Below are 17320 nucleotides of genomic sequence, written 5' to 3' on the forward strand. Positions count from 1 at the left end.
GATTATAGAGAATCAGCAAAAGTTACTATTTGAGTGATTATAGATTTTAACTTTTTAATCATTAAAAAAATTCATAACCAAAATACAAAAATAATCGAGAACATTATAAAAACTGATTATCCAAAAATAGAATCTATAATTAATTAAAATAATCAACCGAGAACAAGAAAACTTTTAGAACTTATTACAATTCCACCCAATTAACTGCTTCAGCACCAAGGCAATACTTTGAAATTGCAATGTATTAAGATGTTACCAGAAACATTAGTCAAGGCATGGAATCTGGAATTACTCGAATAGTATGTAATCACAGTATTAGTGTCCTTAATTCCACAATTATCCTTGAAACTAGTAAATGATGAGAGCAAAGTAGCCTTTAAGATTCTAATTGTATGCTCAACCAATTTGCCACTACAACATAAATAATTTGATTCCATGTATAAACTTGCGTCTTTTCATTTTGCAATACAAGATATATACAACTTTCACTATAGATCTCTATGTACAAAAAAGAAATCCTGTACCTCCTGTATAATCCTCTTGTAAGTTCTAACCACCCTTAAGAATCAAATTCCAAGATCAAAAGAAGGAGAACCTAGAAGAGAAGGGTTTACTGGCACTGGTTCAGCAATAGGTACCTGATTCTGTTTTGAGTAGTCCGTTTTGAATCCAAGTAATTTGGCAGCTTGTTCTTCTATAGCATCAAGATCAATGGCATTGTAGAATTGATCGTCATCAAAGATATTCCTGTTTTCTGTGATATCATTGTCCAGAAACGTTTTGCTATTTTCTTGAATTTTGTCGGTTTGTTCATGCAACATAGAGTCGTGTCCAGAAGCGACAGAACCAACGAAAAACTCTTTTTCTAAGTTATGTACTGGTAAGAAACCAGATTTATAGAATAATTTTCTCTTTCGATTCTCCATCTTGCTTTTTTCTTCTTTTGGAGAAGTAGTAATTCTGGAGAGCAAAGCATCTGAGGAAACTCTGTCAAGATTGAAATGGAGGGATGCTGAATTCCTGGCGGTAGACTCTAAGCCATTCTCAGGCTTTTGAACCAAATGACTTTCTGATCCTGAAGTGCTTGTTCTTTCATTTCTTGGAACATCAGAACTAGGAGTAAAATGTTCAGAGAAATTTGCCACTCCTACTAATGGTGATTGACTGAGCAAGGAACGCCTGTGTCAAAAGATTAACTAGACTTAAAAAAGAGCACATTCAAGCTCATATTACGGGAACCAAAAATGAAGTTATTTGCTTCAATCCACCAAATCATTAAGCATTTGTTAGAAATATAAAGATCAGAAGAAAGCTTGAAGATTTACCATGAAAAAAACCATGGTTGTAAAAATTTGTACAGCTGGCAACCCAATTTAACCAGAAAAAAGGGTACGAGATATAACAAGATAGAGGAGATAATAAACTGGTCCCAGTTTACAAAAGAGAACCGCAGGGAATAAATATATCAGGAGCCAAAGATTTGGTAGACGTATGTTCAAAAAGCACATAGTTGTAACATGTCAGTAGAAAGCTAGAACCTTAGAAACTAAACAGGCTGGGAAAACAAAAGGTCTATATTCCAGACTTATTTTTTCAACCCATAACTATTATGACCAAAAGAGCTACTTCAAACTGTTGCTCACATCTGTTAAACTACCTCGCTTGAACACTCATTTTGGTATAAATATGCCATGTATGCATGAAATAACCATATTATCAATAGAGAAGACAGCTTAATATTCAGCGTAACTAGGATTAAAGATACTTGAATAATGCATGCTGCATATTCATATCCTCCCTAGACTGAATTATACTAGGTTATGCAATGCCCAAGCCCCTCATGTACAAAATGTAAAGCCAGTTAAATAGCACTTAGCAAATATTAACTGGCAATGAAGCAAGGCATATGGGAAAAAATAAAAGCAAATCTAACAAGATCAAGAAAAACTTTACAAACCTGTAAACAGCCATCATATCAATACCACTCTCTTCTGCTTGAGTACTTTTTGCTGTAGGATTTATTCTATCATCAATAAAACTATCTTCGTATGAATTGTCCTCCTGCTCATCTTCCTCATCAGAAGATACCATAACCTCCAAAGATACCCTGAAATGACAACAGGAAATTTTATTCAATAGCACCAGAACAAGTACAATGAAGTGTTAGTGTTTCTTTGAGACCAAAGAATAGATTGGCAAATACTGATGTTCAAGGCAAGAATTTAAAATTACTCCTGTACAAGATGTATTCAGTGATTATCAACATAACGTGACATTCTATTTTTAAGTACTAGCAGAAATCTTATCTCATTTTTCCCACTTTGAGTTGCAACTCAGTTTTCTGTACAGTTGCCCTTAATTAAGCAAAATACAGTTACCATAATGTTTGTTGAACTTGTTTGTACAGTTCACTAGGATTGTCCAGCTTGCATTCAGATTTACTCATTTCTAATGATTTTCAAAATAAGATCAATTCATTTTTTAATCTTTCAATCTTAATGTTGAACTTCAAGTTTCTTCTATCATAGGATTAGCTAAACATATTGTAATTCGTGCCTAAAGTGTCAACAGAATTATTTTATTACATGCCAAAAGTGCCTTAGAAAAGCTAAGGTAACATACTTAAATTAGTTTCTCAAGCAACACGTCATGTATAATTTATCAATAGGTAGTCCTCACCCTCTTCTAGTTTTTTGGGTGAAGAAACTTTTCATTGCTCAAAAAGTCTCCCAAAATTTTGCTCTGGTACCATGTCAATGTAATTGGGAAGAAGACACTCTGTTTCCCAGTTTGGGAGACTTACCAGCATTTACAATAGAGGTGCAAAATTATGAATCACAATACTTCTCTTAACAACCATATCTGCCAAAATTTTCCTTCTCTTATGATTTTAAATGTTCTTAAATTCTTGTCACACCAATGCTTATTTATCAGTCCAAGTTTTCCTCAGGTTTACTATGCAATATAGATGTAAAAACTCACAAGACCAACCAAAAACATATAAGGTTGCTTTCAAGGAGATTCTCTTCCTATCCAGTTTCGTGGACAACAGATGTGCTAAAGATACAAAAGAATATTTCAAACTGTCCTTCTGCATCGTTTTATCTTTTAATATTCTCTAGTAGATTCACTTAAGTTTGCAGGATGCCTTCTTACTTTTCTACTATTGCTGCTCCTATGTAGCACATCCAAAGCATGCATCACTTATCGATGAACATGATTCTTCTGAACCTCCCATTAACTCTTATACAACATGATCAGCCAGATAATCATACTTCCAAATCTCCTTAGTATGATTAACCCATGGAAAAGGAAAACTAAAAATAAAAGCTGTACACATATAACTATATTTACATGTGGAAATTGAAATAATATATACTTACTCTGCTTCATCTTCAACAAACACTTTGGCTCTATTTGAGATGAACTTCGCGCCTGCATGTAACAGCATCAAAGTGTGAAATTAGCAATTGTCAGTCAAAATTTGACTTGTAGTAACTTGCAATTCCCAGTAGCTTTTTACGTCTGGAAGACTTTCAGAAATCAAGGAAGATGTACCACCTTGATAGCATGACAATCCTGGAATGCAAGTAGGAATAAAGTTAAAATAGTTACCTCTATGATGATGATTCTGACCATCATCTGCACCAACAGAAGAACTTGTGAAGTTTCTGGTGGGGCCACTTGTCTGTTCTTTGCAATCCTGAGGCTTAGCCCTACAGAGATCTCCATGCTTGCGCAATCTTTTAAACTTGCATCTTTGTTTAACACCATGTGAATTTCCTCCTGGATTCAATTGCCAGTCTTTGCTAAAGCCAATGTCTGGTGATTTAATGAAAGGAGATCGACATTCATCAACAGTTGGAGTTCTAAATTTGCTTGCTGGAGTACTATTCTTCATTTGTTTTGCAGAAATATCATTGGTCAGCGAAGAAATGACATTAATTTCATTCTGCCCCAAATACTTCACTACTGACTGTGCATGGACCATGGGGGTTGAAACAAGATCTGGTACCATAATATCATCTCTTTGAATCTCCGGCATTCCTAAAGAACATAGGATTATTACCATAATTTGGACTTGGGAGTTAGTGTAACTATTTAGACAAGCATTGAGTAATGGAACATACATACCACTACTGCTTATAGGAGATTCTGGAACAATACCGGACTCCATAAAGTTAGTAAGCCTGGGACTAAACTCAACGTCCATTGGATCATCATTGGCCTCAGCAGCAAACAACATAGGTGCTCTATCTTCAGGACTATTATTAATACTCTCACCTCCATCTGACATTGGCTTGGGAATTGGAGTCTCAAGAATAATCTCTCCTAAAGTTTTTTCTCCTGATGCATTACAGCTGTTTAATTTAAATGCACAATCTTTGTCATCTTGACTGGATCTTATCTGGGATATAGAATCATCTTTTGCATTCCCCACACGTTCTTCGCATACATAAGTGGAAGCATCAATGCATGCAATATTTTGTTTCAGATGATAGAATGGAGCTGCTCTGCTGGTAGTCATAATTTTAGAAAGCAGAACTTCTTTCACTGGAAATTGTGACACAGATAAAACCTGTACTGTCCCAAGATCATCTACAGATATCAATCCAGAGCTGAAGAGAAAGGAATGGACCAAGTTTTTACATTGAGAACCTTGAGAACCTAGCGCATAGGAATCCTCTCTAGTTCTTAAATCCTCTTTGGGCTCTAAACTAGCCAGTGAAACTTCTCTTATGCAATCCTCTATAGGAAAGTCCCCAGAAGTGCTTGTTTCTGTAAGAAAAGCTTCAAAAAATTATGTAGCATAAATGTAATGGCTTTTTTGGTGGGCATATAACAAAGAATTGTAGGACAGACTAAGATCCAATCGCACATTCAAATATTAAAGTACAAAATTACATAAAAAGATAAACTAGCTGAAAGATTTGACTGGATATTATTGATCAAGTGAGGTTAGGGAAAAATGTACTCTTATGAGAACCCGAATATTCTCAGAATCAAAACAAGCTCAAACTAAACTTCAAAAATTACATAGCCGTCATACAAGTCACAATGTGACATTAGGATGACCATAAAAGAATCATACGATGGATGACATCTGGTGGAACACAAACACTAGTAAATGCTTTAGTTTTCTGATTAAAATGCAACTGCTAATCCAAAATTTGCTAGAGGAATACTTTGGTTGGAGAGAAAGCACTGTGGCCATGTTAGATTCTCTTTTTGATGTACTCCATTTTTTTTCCTAATAAAACAGTTTAGGTGTATGACAGACCTTCTCGGTCTTGGTTACTTTCTAAAACCTAATGACTTATGAACAGACTAAAACAGGAGAAATTTAATGATAGGTGAACTTGGTCTATAGGTCCATGAAATGAAACTGCTGTGACTGCAATTTGAAGTGGATTGACGTTGGCAAGGAAACTTGTAACCCACTTTGAAAATATTAGAACACTTTTTCCTTTCCCTTTTCTGCCAAACTTCAGCATCAGAGAGAGAAAACAACAAATAATTTTGAATGAATAGTAAATTTCAGACAGACCAGCATAACATTCAAATGAGTATGTAAAGGGTACAGATCGTAGGATGCTATTGAACGCAAGGAGATTTAAACCAACTGTTGAATGTGGATAAAAAGGTTTCAGCAGCAACCTTTACACTTTGATAGCAACTATTGATGTCATGAATTTCTCTAAATTCAAGGAGTTGCATGCCGAGAAGATGCAGTTATGCACCAAGACTTCTCTTCTGAGAATTCAATTAAGAAAAAGGAAAAATTGAGCGGCCTATTAGCTGTCTATTACATCCTTACCTTTAATTTTGCCATTACACTGTTCAAGAGCTTCACTTGCTGAGCATGGTTCTGGAGAGGCACTATCCTGAACAATGCAAATAAAGTGAACAAATAGCGACAATTCAACATAAGACAGCAAAACTACCAAAGAGACAGACCTCAACTTTAACAGCTGTACTGCATGTAGAAAATGGTAATCCTTGTAAACATTGCATTGCATCTATTAGAATCCCTGTCCTAAATGAATGCAGCACTTTGTGTACTCTGGACGGAAATGCTTGGAAATGAGGAAAGGCAATAAGTGATGGTTTCCAAGTGTTTTCCCTGGTGGTGCTGAAATATTTAGATAGTAAGTCATTCTCAGCATCTGTTAACTTGGCTTTATATGCAGGCGACTGGATTGGCTGGTCATCATCATTCACTTTCTTTACACGTGGAACAAACTGTTCAATTGAAAGCTCTACAAACTGGACCTCTGGTTTGAAAACATGCGGAATCTGCAACGTTGAAAATAGATAATCAGAAATGAAGAAGTAAGGACTTCATGAAACTATAACAATCTGGTACTATAACAAACCGGTACAATCTAAACATACCATCCTCGGACTTGAATGAAATTGGAAACTATTTGCTCCCCCGTTTCTCATGTGCTTCTTAATAGCCTTGCTATTGGCTTGTTTCCTCATGTAGCCCTTTAATTCAGACCCCTCACAAGCTAAAACAAGTAAAGCTTGTTAAGAAAAATGTGGGCAAAGATGAAAACTGCTACTATTTTTTAATGACTTCAAAAGCATAAAGAAATGCACCACATATCCAGTTTTACATGACGTGCTATTTTAAATGACCCTAAGTTTTACATAGTTCATAAAGGCAAAATTTATTCATCAATATTACAAGTAATTGGACCAAAACGATAATACTATTAGCTCCCACTGCCCCCACATTTCCCAAACTTTTTATTTTCCTAGACAACATTTTCAACTTTGACCTAAAATATTCAACTAATGCAATGCAAAATCAGATGGAGTGAACCCAATCAGTATCAAATACGAGATGCCCATTAACTAGATTAGACAAGGATATCTACTCGTCCTTCATGCTTTCTTCCAGTTCTGCCCATTCGCTGAATCATTCTCAATGGTGAGATGTTAGCATCAAAGCATATAACAAGATCAACTTCCATTATATCTAAACCTTCTTCACCAATTGAAGTTGCAACAATGACATTGTACCCACCAGCTCTAAATTTCTACATGGAAATGTCGAAGTTAGGCAATATACCATGGCGAAATTATCAATTCAAACATCGGAAAAAAGGGAAAAAAAACCTGCAAAACAGCTTGTTGAACTTTCTGTGACTGGCCCTTTAATGCTTTACCTGCAGAAACCAACAAAGAGAATAATCATAAATATTCACGTTTAGTCTGGGTAACTATTTACCTTCCAAGTAAACAAGGAGAAAAACTACTCAGAATATATGGAGGGCAAGGTGTTTCCAATTGCATGTTAAAAATGGATACAAAAGTACTTTCGCATCTCATCTGCAGCTATATATTTTTTTAGCCAAAACTGACACAGTCTTGTCAGCTAAATTCTTTGAGAATGTATATCTAGCAGCATGAGGTGACCAAAAGTCAAGAATTCTTTAGCAGTAAGGATTATTCTTCTATGCAGTGACAATGTAAAAAATTTTGCACAAGCAAATCCAAGTGCATACCATGTCTACAAAAAGAGCTTTCCAGGTCTTTAGTAGGAGCTTTTTCTCAAAATTTGCTAGGATTATGTAGCATGAGTCATAGCACTTGTCATTGTTTGCAAAATTTGACTATGGAAAGTGATTATAAAGAAATATCACAATCAGCTAAAGCTACACTTTGGTAGATACTAAATTTTAGCTTATTTGCCTATTAAGAAATAAAAAAATCTAGATGCAAAAGCAAAAGAGAACATAAAAAAAAACTGATTATTCAAAATCAGAATCTTACAATCAGGTGACAATCAACTGAGAACAAGCCCTAAGATTAATCCTAGGAGTAAATATAGTAAACCACCAGTGTGCTAATGGTGATCTACACCCTGTAGATGCCCTATATTTGCACATTATGGTGGACATAAAGGCACAAATGTTAGCAAGCATACTCAAGCATTCCAACATTACAACGTAGGAACTGCTTTCATTAAGAAAAGAAAGCGGATCCCAATTGCCATGCAGATAATGTCTATTTGCCCTGCTTATGAGTTTCTTTTTCCTTTCCTAGTGAAAGAAGACTGAGGTTACCAACTTCTTTCAGCAAGCATCCTCACTAGATGATAATAATGTTTACTCAAACAGCATTGAGCAAAATAATAATGGCAGTTTCATAACTTTATTAACATCAGATCCAAAAACAACAGGAAAGCAATGGTGTGCAAATCAGAAAAGCAACATGTACAAGGAGAAAGGGTTAATGGAATAATTAGGAAACACAAGGAGGCATATAGAAGATTTTAAAGAAGTGGTTACCCATTTAACCAATGTAGCTTAAGCTGATAGGTGACAGGAAAACTAGAAAATGAGATCAAAAGCATCCTCTGTTCTCAAAGACAATGATAAATGAAAGTACCAAGAATGCAAACCTGAAGTCTGACCAACGAACTCAGTAGCTTTTACAAATTCCCCAATGTCTTTTAATGCATTCATTATATCCCTGAAATCAAAATCGATAACAGCAAATGTTACAAGGTGTAAGAACATGAATTAGACTCTACGATTTTCAAGTCTAGAATCAGAGTTTTTCCAAATAAAGAATGAATATATCATGTATTCATCTGACCTTACACTTCCCCTGAAATTTGAGAAAATTATAACCCTTGACTCAAGTGGATCTTTCATTTCTGCCCAAGCCCAAAAAAAAAAAAAATGGTCAGAATATCCATATAAGAGTGTCTCTAGTCTCTTTTGCACACATAATGTAAAGAAGCAGCGAAAATGGCCCACAAATCCTCTATGGTCTATGTATCAGTAGAGCTTAAACTACAACTGAAGTTTCATGACAAATATTTGAGTTAAAGGCTCAATGTGAAGCTCAGAAACCGTTTCCACAATAAGTACAGAGATGTAATAGATGTATTTGCAGTCAAAGGTTCAATGTGAAGCTCAGAAACCGTTTCCACAATAACTACAATGTATTTGCAGGTCACACTAAATTGAACAAAATGCATATTGCATTGTCAAAATTTGGAATTTTTTACCACATAGCTAACAATCCTTTATTTTACTATGAAAGAATCCACAACATGTGGTGAATAAGCTTCATCATTTAGTACATCAAACTTGATAATCCATCCAACTTTCTCACCTAACATACCCATCAATCTCATCCAACTGAGCAATTCTTCCACTTTATATATGCACCTAGTGAGGCCCTGATAATTCAAACAGGTATACAGTGGCTTAGAGCTTTCTATCCCGCATTAATTTTCAAACAATCTATTCAGTATGGTTGTGCCTTAGATCACTGTTGATTCAATGAACAAGTTAGCATGATTATTTTCTGTGTTATTATACTATCTTGCCAAATTACCTATGTATCGCCATTTTTCCATTAGATTATAAGTCAAATTCAGAGGCAAAAAAAAAAACTCAAATATATCCAATTTGCTTCCAAAAGGTTGCTGTTAATGTCCTATCCCTTGTCTCAAATATGTGCACAATTACAATAATCAAATTGTTGAATAACTGCACAAACTTGTAACAAGTACTTAGTCACATCCTTGTGTTAACTTCACCAAGTTTTTTATGTTCACCAAATTGCTGCTGGCACGCACATGGGAACTTTGGTCAGGAAAAAGAACAAGAATATTCCTAGGACAAAAAAAGAATACAAAAAACAGCAAAAGTGGAAGTAAAAAAAGAACTTTTTGTCACTGTTAATGCTTCCCTAAGCAGTACAGATGCATGTCACCATTTTAACCCAACTAAAATAACAGGAAAAAAAAAAAAGAAGTTTCAATGCCAGAACACAACAGTACCACTTTCAAACCATTCCAGATATCCAACAAATCTAAGTTACCTAGCAAAGCTGGAAGAAATCAATAGGTAGTTCATAAATAAATAAATAAAAAGAGTTAACATTTTGTCACGTTACATACTAAAATGATCCACCAAGACTTCCAGCAATTTTGACAATTTGGGACTAGGAGCTCCATGAGATATGCTTTGCTGCATTAGAAGTTTTGCTTTTAGAAGAACTTCATTCCAACTCATAAAACGTGCAAAAGACCTGCAAAAATTTTGCTTGAATTGTAAGATAAGACATTCACAGCTTACTAGAATGGAAACGGATGTGCATACATACCAAAATGATGAATGTTGTGCCTTTAAAAAAAATTAAATTAAAAGAAAGAAATAGTGGGAACTAATGTTGACTTGACATTTTTAGAATATCTAATCCTGCATCTTCAAAGAAATGTAGCAGAAAACACTACCCCTGTTGCAATTTTTCTGCAAGCATCTCAAATGCAGGCTTTATACCATGGCTAGACAGCAATTTCCTGATGTGGTACAGCGTTATGAGTACACCAAAATATCCTTCAACTTCTCCATACTTAATATGAGGCAGGTTTTCTGGTGGTGCTTCCCGAAATTTGTCCCTCGAGTTGAGTAAATCACATGGGCTTAACTGTCATTTAGCAACAAGTTTAAAGAGAATCACGAGCCTTCTTAACTATGAGGAACAAAGTCCTTGCAATTAATTTGCTAGAAAGGTCAAGAGCTGATGAAACTGATAAGAAAATTCAATACTGAAAAGGATCAATAAAATGGTGAAATGCATAAAGAAAGAAAAATAACAACAGAACTATTTTGCAAGCTAACTAGATTACATTTGGTCATATAATTCCTATATACATATTATAGAGCAAAAGTTTACTTGAAGGTAATTTGCAGCTGAAGGTACCTTCAAGGAAACGCTGAGTATCTGTTACTATCTCAGTACACATACTGAGCATACAAAAATAAAAAACATCCACAAGTTTTCTAGCTTTCCAATTGTCCCATCCTACCATGCCATTATTTAAAAAAAAAAAGAATAATTAAAATTTGCCAAGATCAAATCCTACTGGAAAATCTACAGCAGATGAGAGAATGGAGCTTTAACATTTTCAATATTGTCTGACAGATCTGTAACAGAAAACAGACACTTAGTCATGCTTGATAAGCACTTATAGATCAGTCCATAGCTAAATTTTTGTGGAACTACAGGTAAAACCATGACAATTGAGAATTTAGACTATAATGAAATAAACTGAATATCTATTGGAAAGAAAAGAAAAAGAACTGGAATTTACATCAAACTCATGCTGCATAATTCTTACAAGAAAAATAACTATTGTGGCAACAAAATAAGAGTGAAACAACCAGAGTTCATGGACTCCACCAAACAAAAAAGAAAAATAAAAAAGGATCAATAACCTAGCCAACTATATTTTTGAACAAAAAGAAGCATACCGTCTGGCAATCTCTATTTTTAAGTACCCCAATTGCAGAAAGCCGAGCAACATAAGGGCGTATTACTTCCAAGATCAAATTATTTATTTCAACCGCATCATTGCCCATAGCAACCTAGCAGCATTAGAGTGGCATCTTATACAATGAAAGCTGGGATTCAAAAAAAATTATGATGACTTTTATTTACCTCAATCAGCTCTATCTTTCTGTCATGCACGTAAGGAATCACATCAGGGTCACTTTCACTTCGGTATTCAAGTCTTGATATTTGAAGATTATCGATTACGTGCTGGATGGTCTGCTGCTTAGCTGATTTTTACAGCAAAACTTTACATGTAAAATAAGACCTAAGATGGAAAACCTGTGTATCACAGAGATAAAGACTGCTCGGTTGTTACTTACATCCTGGTGTTGCAGTCAAAGCCAATACTCTGAGTTGCACAGGAACAGCCATCAACTACACGATCATTTGGAATGCATTATAATTAGTAAGATAATTCCACAAATAACACATTTGAAATGACCTTAATGCCATCAATCTTCAAAACTTCATCTTCTAGGAAATTTTCCCCATAAAAAAAAGTAAGCCAAATCACATCAAGTGTAGGTGCATATGTCGTGCAGAGTCAGGCTAAGGTGCCACATACATGTAGGTTGTTGAATTTCAGATTCATTCATTTTTTAATTTTAATTTTCAGTTACACAACCAACGACTAGGAGAGGAAGGGGAACTCTCTTGTATGCTTAGTTGTAAGTATCATATTCAGCAAATAGGGTGACACAAAGCAACTTCCTGTTTCTTGCTCATGCTCAAAAATAGATATATCTATCTAGGTGTGTAAAATTACTGAGATACAACATGACAGTCATAATGACAATCTGAGTCATGCACACAATTACATCAACCATGATTCAAGATTGCACCCTTTTCTCCCCTGCTCGCAAACTCTTTCCTCTTCTTGGGTTCCTTAGCTTTGATTTGTCCAAAGTTCAGATGAAGTGTCAGACAGAGATCCCATACCACCACAAGTTAGTGTCATGTCTGACACAGGTACTGGTGAGGAAGAGAACTAGCCCTGAGAATAGATTTTAAAACAGGAGAAAAACAAAAAGGAAATATGCTAGGAGAGAAAGCTACCGAGGTGACGTCTTACAGAAAAATTTTCAGCAGAGGATCTAAGGAACCTAACCTATTCCAAGGATATGTCAACTTACAAGGCCCTGTGGAATTGACTTAAGTGCATGCTTTGTTGTACCAACCTTAGTCAAATTAGCTGCCTTTCAAGGAAAACAGCTTCCTCATGCAGTCCCTTTAACGACCCTATACCACTTTGCAGAAAGGTAAAAGTTCCCAACTTTCTACTTGTTTACAAATGTTTAAATGCTGCATGAACTCCTACCTTGAAGCTAATTTCCAAATTGCCCACAAGGGCTCAAATTAGAAACATGTCATCTCTGTTTCTCCAACCTTGGAGAGAGGAGATAGAGGAAGAAAAATAATTCAACTGGAAAGCTTTTATACAAAAAAGTGAATTATCAAGAGATTTCTCTCAAACCACCACAGCAGACCAGTGACAATAAACACAAAATGCTATACATTTGAGGAGTATGTATCAGCTGAATTTAGTAAAGCACATTACACAATCACCTCAACCAATTTAAAAGATGACCCTACAGAACAAACATTATAGTAAAACAATTCATGTAAGAGATACGGAGCAAACCTCACGAACTGCAACACAATACGAATAGTTGCCTGTTGCACGATGAGCCTCGTCAACCACTAAACAGACAAGATGCTTCACCAAACATGAACCTACAAGATATCGCTCCCTTAGCATAATATGTAAACATATTGCTTCAATATATTCAGTTTCTTCAATCGGCAAGTGAAGTCTGATATTTTCATAGCACCTAGAGAGATAGATATGAAATCCAATTCCAACATTTCCAGCACTAAATCCCAAAATAGAATGGAATGCATAACCGCTCTTGTTGACTACAAGCAGAACAGATGTAACAGAGAAGACAGAAGAAAGATAAACAAGCCAAATTTTAATGTCCAACCATCAGAAATCATTCAGCATTGCTCAATATCCCATTCTCTTTTGACACCATGCACTTAGAGGTTTTTGTTTTTTGAACCTCAAACTTCTGCACCAATGAAATTAACAGAATCTTTATAAGTGGAATCTTGTTAGCTCTGAAATAACTTGCACAAAGCACCTTAACAATTAACGGGCTTTAACTATCATTTTACTTCTAGAGAGACTAATGAATGAATTTTGTTAAGCAACCAATTTAGTTTTATACAGTAATTTCTCATAACTGCTATATATTCAACAATTCCCACAAGAACGTTAATCTTTTAATCTCCTAAATTATACTTCTTGAAAGAAACATAAAGTGGTTACAAAAAGCATATAAATCGGGTCAATAAATTTCAGACTACATGGTCCTCAGTCATACAGTAAATATTGTTTCCAGAAGAAGGTTGAACTATAAATCTCCTATATTATATTTATCCAGTACAAAAAGGAAGTGAATACCAATGAAACAGGTAATCAACCACAAGCTAGTGTAAATCAGATCTATGCCACAGTCAGACATCCTATTCTCTGGACACTACCAAGTTAAAGTCAATTGTAAGCCCAATGCTAGAAGGTTGATGCTCCAAAAGCATATGCAAATTAGAGTACTCACCAGAATAAATATCTTTCTCAAGAACTTGGGGAGTAACAAAAAAAACTCGTTTACTTCTCCAATGGTCTGCTCTTCTTGTGGGACTTGTTTGACCTGTCAGATCAATAGTCCATTCCTGCAATCAGTATGATGACAATCTTCTCAGAATATGACAAAAAATGAAAAACTCTTGAGTGATGCTAGAAAAAAAAATAGCAAGTTAAATGCCATAATTGCCTTACCTGTGGTATTCCTACAACATTATGGCATGCTTCAATTTGTTGCAGTACAAGTGGTCGAGAAGGAGCTGCAAATACAATTTTTCCTACCATGAATGTAAGCACAAGAATTAGTTATTTACCACATAAAGAGGATGTATATTCACAATTTCAGGATGCAAAAAGAAACCGCCAACAAGCTTCTGACCTTGCAGCATGTTTGTCTACCACTCTTTTTCAGTGGACAAATAGAAGCACTAAAAAAGTACAGAAACACAGAGTATTTAACTGTTCAAAAATACTATTTCGAATAAGCGATCACTTTAAACAATGGACTGTCGAAAGGTCATTTACCCAAGTTAGAAAACTTCAACTTTCCCTATTAGCATATTTTGCATTTAGCATTAAATGAAGTCACAGATGCCCCGGAATAAGAAAAGCAATCATTTTTCATCCAAAATCATACAAAAATATACAATTAAATCGAAATAGTAAATAAATGGTAAAGTTAGTACAGTCTACAACCAGGCAATGTTGACTATTCTCCGGTCACCACCTTAAGCTACTTAAAGGAAATAAATGAATAAATAAATAAACATGGTGTGAAAAATTATGCCTCCTGCTAAGCAGAAGGTAATAACCCCTGAATGATAGTAAAATTAGTGTACGCCATCAGTATCATGTGAATGGAGAACACAGATAAAGCAACTTACAAAGCATTATTCTACCTTCTGGAAACCATCTGAAATAGTTATACATTACAACAGCAGCAATAAGAGTTTTCCCAAGCCCAGTAGGCAATGCCACTAAAGTGTTGGAAAACAAAGCAGTCCGCGTAATATTGAGCTGATAGTCACGAAGAGGGATATTAACTGCAACCAAACATCACATATGAAACAGTGTACAAGTGAGTGCGGAGTACAAAATCTAATCAAGAGAATCAAGATAGTTTCAATCAAAAAACATCCAACATTAGAAAAAATCTACACCTCAAATGCGGAAAGATCCGTGCTTGTTACAGTAATAAACCCCAAACACGATTACATGTCCCAGTCACTTGACAACTTAGTCAAATATGTCAAAAACTTTTTTTCCAAATATCATCATCTACTAAAACTTACACATTCCTTCCATGCTTATTCAACCCATATCTTCAAGCAAAAACGGCAATCAAACAAGCAGACATTATCATAGAATTCGAATTCCCCCACAATAATGTAAAAACCAAAAACAAATCCAAACAGAGCTTAGCCTATATCATCGAGCCAAAAAGTATACGGAAAATGATCTTGACTACTAAGTATTAAAAATAGCAATAAATAGGGATAGTAGATATTCAACCAAAAAAAAACCTGGGTAAATCCAAGTCTTAGCTGCCTCAGGATCAATCTTCACAAAGCCGACATTTTCTTCTTCATCTTCAGCTTGCCCCTTCTGTCCCTCACCACTATTACCAACATTAATCTGACAATTACTGTTAAAATTATTATTCTTGTTTTTTAAAAACCCATTGCAGTGCTTTTCCCTCTGGTGCCCATTGGAGTTTCTGGGAACAATCCCAATAAACCTATCTAGAGTCAATTGCCGGGAAGAAGAAGCAAAATAAGCAAAATTGCTCTGATTGGGCACTGATTTTTTGTGGGTTTCTTGAATTCTCGGATTTGAAGAAGTATAAGTAGGGATTTTGCAATTAATTACGTGATTAGAACCGTTATTAGCACAATAATTTGTAGAAGAAGTTGTGGTTTGAGCACAGGCCACATCAATCTCCCTCACTGCTGCCTCCCAATCAAATTCCTGCAATTTTTCACAGGGAAAAAAATTCATAAAATTGTTACTAATAGAGATGAGTCTAGAAATGGAATGGGACTTACGTCGTTATCTTGGTCGACGATGTGGAGAGGAGTGGAGGAGGAGGAGGCCATAGTTTACTCTCTGTGTGTGTGGGTGTGTGGGTGTGTGAATTTCTTGAAGGCAAGGGGAATGGGGAGCTAGAGGAGGAGGAAGCGAAAAGGGACCAGAAGGCGGCAAAATGGTGAATTTTGACCCATCAATAAAATTATTTGAAATATACATTAAAGAGAAGATGCTTAAACGGTGCCGTATTGGCACGTGAGTATGGAATTGAAGAAATAATAAACCATAGCGGGAATAGGAATTAGAAAACAAAAACTTAATAAATGCTTTCTAAATTGGGATGCAATAGTTGTAATAAGAAAGAGTACTTAGAACCAAATGATTCAGCACACAAGCTTGTTAAGACGGGTGGAAAGCTTTTGTCTTTTTTTTTTTTTTTTTAATCTTCATCTCAATTAAGAGGTAAAATCGAAGATTTGAATGGATTGCTTGACTTAGACTCTGTTTGATAATCTAATTCAGTATTTAAATTTAATAAATTCAGATATTAACTGTTCATGCGCATTTGATACTCAAAAATTAAATATTTGAATTCATTAAGTGGCACTGAATTTTTATAATAAAATTTGCTCAAAAAATAAGTGATAAATTATTTATTTATCACTTAATATAATACTCATTCAAATGTATCAGATTTAGAATGCGTTTAGTTCATGGGTTGGATGAAAGAGGATTACTTATTCTTGAATTATTCATCTTAGGTTGAGTTATTCTTGGATGAATAATCTTTGTTATCTAGTGTTTGGTTGGCTTTTTATATTAGATTGGTTGTCTGTCTTAGAAAATAATCTCATCCTATTTTTGGTTAGAGATAGGATGAGATGGGATTACTTATATATAGATCAAAACTAGGGGTGGCACCTGCGCTAAGCGCGGGAGTTGTAACCCGTGTGAGGGGAGGGATGTAGGGTGTTCTTATTGCACAGCAAATCAATCATCATATAGATATTATCAATCTTTAAATCTTAGCTTTATCAGAAACTAAGACTTGAAAGATTTCATTTAGAAGGGAATTGAACTGAACTGGAAAGGTTTAATTCAAAAACATGGAAAATTCCAAAGCAAAAAGAACTAAAAATAGATGGTTAACAAATTTTGAACAAATGGTACTGCTAAAAACGGATGGTTAACAAAAAGGAAGATGCACAATCCCTGTTCATTATAGCAATCTTTGAGCGGCATAAATGGAGAGAATTGGTGAGTCCATGAATGGAC

The 17320-nt window shown here is 35.1% G+C and overlaps 1 protein-coding gene across 3 annotated transcripts; it reads right to left on the reverse strand.

Annotated features, from left to right (window-relative positions):
* Nucleotides 1–359: 359 nt before the first annotated feature.
* Nucleotides 360–16236, reverse strand: LOC113713921 (DEAD-box ATP-dependent RNA helicase FANCM-like). Of its 3 annotated transcripts, none has more exons than XM_072069552.1 (23): nt 16063–16236; nt 15541–15985; nt 14917–15060; nt 14213–14295; nt 13992–14106; nt 13013–13104; nt 11691–11745; nt 11476–11597; nt 11289–11402; nt 10268–10461; nt 9932–10062; nt 8614–8674; nt 8417–8487; nt 7129–7178; nt 6884–7049; nt 6397–6524; nt 5959–6297; nt 5819–5885; nt 4135–4779; nt 3616–4047; nt 3384–3435; nt 1958–2107; nt 360–1179 (listed from the first exon to the last, which is right to left on the reverse strand). In XM_072069552.1, the coding sequence occupies exons 1-23, from the start codon at nt 16111–16113 to the stop codon at nt 567–569; spliced, it is 4320 nt and encodes a 1439-aa protein (XP_071925653.1). In that variant the 5' UTR covers nt 16114–16236; the 3' UTR covers nt 360–566. The 3 variants fall into 3 exon arrangements, with proteins under 3 accessions (XP_071925653.1, XP_071925652.1, XP_071925654.1); XM_072069551.1 differs by having other exon boundaries at nt 4135–4791; XM_072069553.1 differs by lacking the exons at nt 14213–14295; nt 14917–15060; nt 15541–15985; nt 16063–16236 and adding an exon at nt 13356–13442 and having other exon boundaries at nt 4135–4791; nt 13992–14007.
* Between the last annotated feature and the right edge of the window lie 1084 nt (nt 16237–17320).

This window comes from Coffea arabica, chromosome 10c (genome assembly GCF_036785885.1).
Source record: "Coffea arabica cultivar ET-39 chromosome 10c, Coffea Arabica ET-39 HiFi, whole genome shotgun sequence".
In the NCBI taxonomy this organism is placed as follows: domain Eukaryota; kingdom Viridiplantae; phylum Streptophyta; class Magnoliopsida; order Gentianales; family Rubiaceae; genus Coffea; species Coffea arabica.

Bases quoted from the DNA above. Each gene is read 5' to 3' on its own strand.
- LOC113713921 (XM_072069551.1), bottom strand. From the start codon at position 16,113: ATGGCCTCCTCCTCCTCCACTCCTCTCCACATCGTCGACCAAGATAAC. The intron at 15,061-15,540 runs GTTTTTTTTTGG...GTTTGGTTGCAG, and splicing joins TAAGACTTGGATTTACCCAG to TTAATATCCCTCTTCGTGAC. The intron at 6,525-6,883 runs ATATCCTTGTCT...AACAAGCTTTAC, and splicing joins AAAGCATGAAGGACGAGTAG to TTGTTTTAGCTTGTGAGGGG.